Below are 5097 nucleotides of genomic sequence, written 5' to 3'. Positions count from 1 at the left end.
GCTGCAAGTTATAGAATCATCTGTTTAGATCGCTCATTGAAAAAGACTTGATAATTAAATATGAACTGTTACTGTTATAATACTTGTAGATTTTTTTGTGGCTTTGTTTTTATCATTTTGTTTCATTTGCTATTTGATTTTATGCTACACTAGTTTGCCATGTAGCAATTGCACTGTGCAATATTGACAGTATGAGGACTGGGAAAACTAACTCTCTGGATGTGATGTCTCTTCACAGTTTGCGATAGCGTTTCCTCTCTAGTTCTCAGTGATTTAGGTGTGACCAAGCCTTCTCTACTTTGTCACATTAAGCGGGTTTTCCAGGTGACTCTTTTGGTGAGTGTCAAAATAAGACTTTATGGTGTATTATTGTCAAGATTCACTTTGAATTAAAAAAATCTATTGCTGCAACCCCTGCTGACTCTGTGTGATTTATTTCTTGCGTGTCTGTTTTTAGGCTGTTTGTCTTGTATGACTTTGTTTAGATGTACCCTCTCATAGAGGATATTGCCGTGTGTGAAATAGGTTTTATGGTCTGTGTTCTTGGCCATGACTGCCACCTTTTGGATTTAGTCAGGTAAAACTTCTTAACATATAACAATAATATAATAATATAAAATCTTCATATTCCATTCAGAAAACACCCCACATGTTCAAATGTCCAAGCAAGCATAATTGAATTAGGTACACCCTGTTCAACTGCTCGTTAACACAAATATCTAATGGTGTGGGGGATATTTTCTTGGCACACTTTGGGCCCCTTAATACCAATTGAGCATCGTTTAAACGCCACAGACTACCTGAGTATTGTTGCTGACCATGTGCATCCCTTTATGACCACAGTGTACCCATCTTCTGATGGCTACTTCCAGCAGGATAACGCGCCATGTCACAAAGCTCACATCATCTCAAACTGGTTTCTTGAACATGACAATGAGTTCACTGTACTCCAATGGCCTCCACAGTCACCAAATCTCAATCCAATAGAGCACCTTTGGGATGTGGTGGAACGGGAGATTCGCATCATGGATGTGCAGCCGACAAATCTGCAGCAATGATGTTATCATGTCAATATGGACCATAATCTCTGAGGAATGTTTCCAGCACCTTGTTGAATCTATGCCACAAAGAATTAAGGCAGTTCTGAAGGCAAAAGGGGGTCCAACCCAGTGCTAGCCAGGTTTACTTAATAAAGTGGCCGGTGAGTGTATAGGTATATATTTATGGGGTATGGTGGACCATTATATGTCCGGAGCCCTCTGAGTTAGCGCAGAGAAATAAAGGCTTATTCCAAAATGGAAAAAGATAATCATGGGGAGAACTGTGATGACTGAGGAATCACATCACACTGTCCAGTGATACGTCGGCCTACATAACAATTTGATATGTATCCATGTGTATCTTTGGAATTGAACATTTTAGAAAGTAGTTCACTGTGTGACTGACTGAGGGGGCCAGGGAGCAAACCAAAATGCCCGAGGGCACAAACCAATACGCCCGAGGCCGGCTTCCACTGTTCTCTGTAGTCAAACAATACAGCCACTAGAGGGCGTACTGTAATGTCCAAATTGCTGAGATGGCTCAACACTTTCTCTCACACAATTCACCTGGGCTCAAATACTGAACAGCGGACAGCAGGCTAGGTGATCTTTATCACTCAAACACTGGACACTGGAGTGACATAATCGATTTTGAGGATTATGGTTTGAGCTGAGAGCTAAATGTCAAACGTTGGCAAACTCCACCGCGCATCCCTGTGTGTGCCGCGGTGCGCCGCATAGTGATGGGTGGACCGAGCCGAGCTGAGCGCTCCTGAGACGCATCCCCTACATTTTCAATGCCGCTTCCTCCGAGTCACGGACAGGCAAGACCCGAGGACCGCTTAATTCTTTGACCAGACGCTACTTGATCAGATGTCTTGTTCACGACCGAAACTTCAACCACGCATCCACTGGAAACGCAAATGGCTCCCAGTTTGAGGAGTGTGCGGAGAGATTACCCCAAACTGGATACCTGCAGAACGGACGCTAGTGACTGGCGTTCGCCGGCATGGATAGGTGGACCAGGGGAGGGATGGATTCAGAGGACCAGGAGGCGAGCTGGAGCAGAAAGGATGCTCGCAAACTGTCTGTTGTCCATAGGAATGGTTTTCCTTCTAGTGCAGGGTGCGCGGGCCACAGAGGGTAAGGAAGCACACGTTTTGTTAATGCCTGGCCATTGTAAGGCTATTAGGCTATACCAGAGCACAATACCATTTCTACAATAAAAGGCAGTAAAAGATGCTGCAATATTGTTACTCTCTCCACCCTTTTACCCAACCCCTCTGTCTTTGTTCAATAGCCTACTACTGGTCCTAACGCAGAATTCACACACTTATTGATTGTTAGCCGGCGTGGTGGTTATCATGGGCAAAATATGCGCATTAATTATAGGCTATACAATGTTAATTAAAGGTGCATAAGGGCATTTCGAATTGGATATGGTGTGACGGAATAGTGGCACATCCAGACATGCCGTAGAGGCACAAATCATGAATACACTCTTTTATCCCCAGAAAAAGTTAACCATCCAAGCTCCCTCCGTGATGCGCGCTAGTGCGCTATCTTCATCATTCTGACCCTGTCCTGTTTACTGTAACTCCTCTAAAGCAATTGGGAATGAAATAACCAAAATCCTGACTTCTGCCATTTGCATATCACACTATCAAGCAATCAATCATTTGAGAAAGAGAGGGAGAGAGAGAGAGAGAGAGAGAGAGAGAGAGAGAGAGAGAGAGAGAGAGAGAGAGAGAGAGAGAGAGAGAGAGATGAGCTCAGAGCTAGTGGCTGCAACCCTGCATGAGCGAGAATGCAGGGCTTCTTTGTCCGCCTGCTTGTGTAACTCACCTACTGTGCGACTCCCTCCTCAGAGTCGAGTCTGCCTGGCCTGTACCCTCTCCTTTGTTATGCACGGTCAGTGCAATGCTGAGATGTAACGGTCAGAGATGATATTGCTTATGGGTTATGAGAGGTTAGCAGACGATAGGCATTTGGGTTGGGGTATGGTGGTGTTACTTCAGTACAGTGCATCGCCTATCTCCCCTGTGCAGCTCAGATACAGAGAGCATGGTTGTACAAGCTGACGGTGCATCTGGGTCAGCTTGTAGTAGTGACACACATAGATGCTTGTCTCCAGCGGCCAGGACAGTTTGAGGGGAAAGTTTGCAGGGATAATTGCCCTTCAGCCTAGTTATTCAGTGACTTTCTGATGCATAGTTGATGGACTTTCCATCATGCACTTTGATTACCTAACTATGAACCTTGTGTGACATAATTAACAGACATCCAACTACCTCCTCCCTCCACAGAAATACAGTACCCCCCCGCACCCCCCCCCCTCTCTCCTGTTGACTCAACACTGCCATTCACAAAAATACATCTGTGTATGTCTGTGATCTTGCATGAATGGATTAAAGGCAGGGAACACGCATACTTTTGGATTAGTCCATGATAGCCACATTGTCACATACAATTGATAGCCACGAATTGAATTCCAATCTGGCTTGGTGTGTGACTGCATGTTTGGCCTTCCTAAAGTATCAGTTAGGGCTTGTGGCCACTTAAAACAGATCCGAAGTATTCTCAGATTAGTATTCACTTGTCATATCTCTGCACAGCGACCTCCCCGAATCCACCAACCACTACAGTGCATGCCGTCACTATGGGAACCACAGTTTTGCCCTACAGGACCTGCCGCCTCTCCTTATCCTCGGAAAGCAGTCGATAAAGTAACATACAGTCTGAAAACCCAGAGTAAACTGTGTTTGGCTCGCAGGGTCATATTGGCAGCCATGTTGAGAGATGAAGTGCAGTAGGTTATCCATACTGCAATCTGGGGTTTGATAGATCTTTAATTAACCTGTGTGATCTCTCTGTCTCTCTCTCTCGTATTCCCTCTAGCGCTCTCTGTCTCTCTCTCTCGGCTGGTTTGTCAATCTTTTATTGCTTGGGCAGAGACAAGCCATCCGCAGAAACCTACATAGCACATAGCATACTGCAGAGCTAAATGAGCAGTATATATTCCAATACCATCTGTGTTGCCTCGAGAACAGAGTGACTTTCTCCTCACGTCAGCACTATGAGCTCCTTACACTGCAACCTGCCCTTTGCTCGTGAGCGCTGACACCATGGCTTTGGCAGAAGCGAACCTCACAGACCTTTACTATGCGATGTCCCCTTTCTGACCGTTTAATAGAACCGCTTTTGCATGACGGATTGAGAGTGGTTTGAATCGATGCTTGGTGAAGGTGAACAAAGACAACGTCTGATTGATTCATTGACCACCGGGTCTGTGTCCTCTCTCCTCTCGCAATCCATTGATTGTTACAGTTACAGAGCATAGGATACTGTATGTGTGTATTCTGCTGTACTTGCTCAATCTTACACCTGCACCGTAAGCGGCTGACTTCTCTGCCTGCAGTCTGTTCGGTGCTGATTGTGGCGCTGCTGTTTGCGCGGTATAGCTCAGCATGCTCATAAGCAGTCAGAGAAAGTGTGACAGACATAAATGGTATGCCGAATCAGAATTTTTCTCCATAATAGTTCCAAATGAATGGCTGTGTGGTTTTGTATAAGCCTATAAGCTTACATTGCACTCATATTTTCTTAGAAAAAAAACAGGAAATCTTTTGACCCTGGCTGGCTCGGGGTTCTTTGGCGTCCATCTTGAACATGATATGGGAGTAATTGTACACTGCTTCACCCCATTGCACTGATTTACTGTGTGAAAGTTGATTATGCTGTGGATAAAGATGCCAGGAAGACTGAGGACTGATTGTGTGTGTGTGTGTGTGTGTGTTTGTGTGTGTGTGTGCGTGTGTGTGTGTCTGTGTGTGTGTACCTGCCAGCCTGCCTGCCTGCCTGTGGATGTTTGTGTGTACATTAGGCCTCAACTAAGCTGGTGAGCTTATTTCCCTGTGTGTGCTCATGTATGGCATTGCCTTCATTCCACCTTGTTATCTTATGTTGTTAGGGCATTCATCTATTACACGCGTGTGTGTACCGACACGGGTATCTGCATGCGTGTCTGTCTCATTCCACTCATGGTTATAACTCTACT

General features: G+C 45.2%; 1 protein-coding gene across 1 annotated transcript in view; it reads left to right on the top strand.

Annotated features, from left to right (window-relative positions):
* Nucleotides 1-1471: 1471 nt before the first annotated feature.
* kiaa1549lb (KIAA1549-like b) overlaps nt 1472-5097 on the top strand; it is a gene marked incomplete at both ends in the record, with an annotated part of 50760 nt that continues 47134 nt past the window's right edge. The window contains 2 exons of the mRNA XM_083690884.1: nt 1472-1502; nt 1914-2183. Of these exons, the coding sequence (XP_083547010.1) occupies nt 1472-1502; nt 1914-2183 (301 nt within the window). The remainder of the gene's footprint in view (nt 1503-1913; nt 2184-5097) is intronic.

The sequence above is a fragment of the Argentina silus genome, assembly GCF_951799395.1.
Source record: "Argentina silus genome assembly, chromosome: 19".
In the NCBI taxonomy this organism is placed as follows: Eukaryota; Metazoa; Chordata; class Actinopteri; order Argentiniformes; family Argentinidae; genus Argentina; species Argentina silus.
The sequence above is the reverse complement of the archived record's forward strand: the minus strand, read 5'-3'. Positions and strand labels throughout refer to the sequence as shown.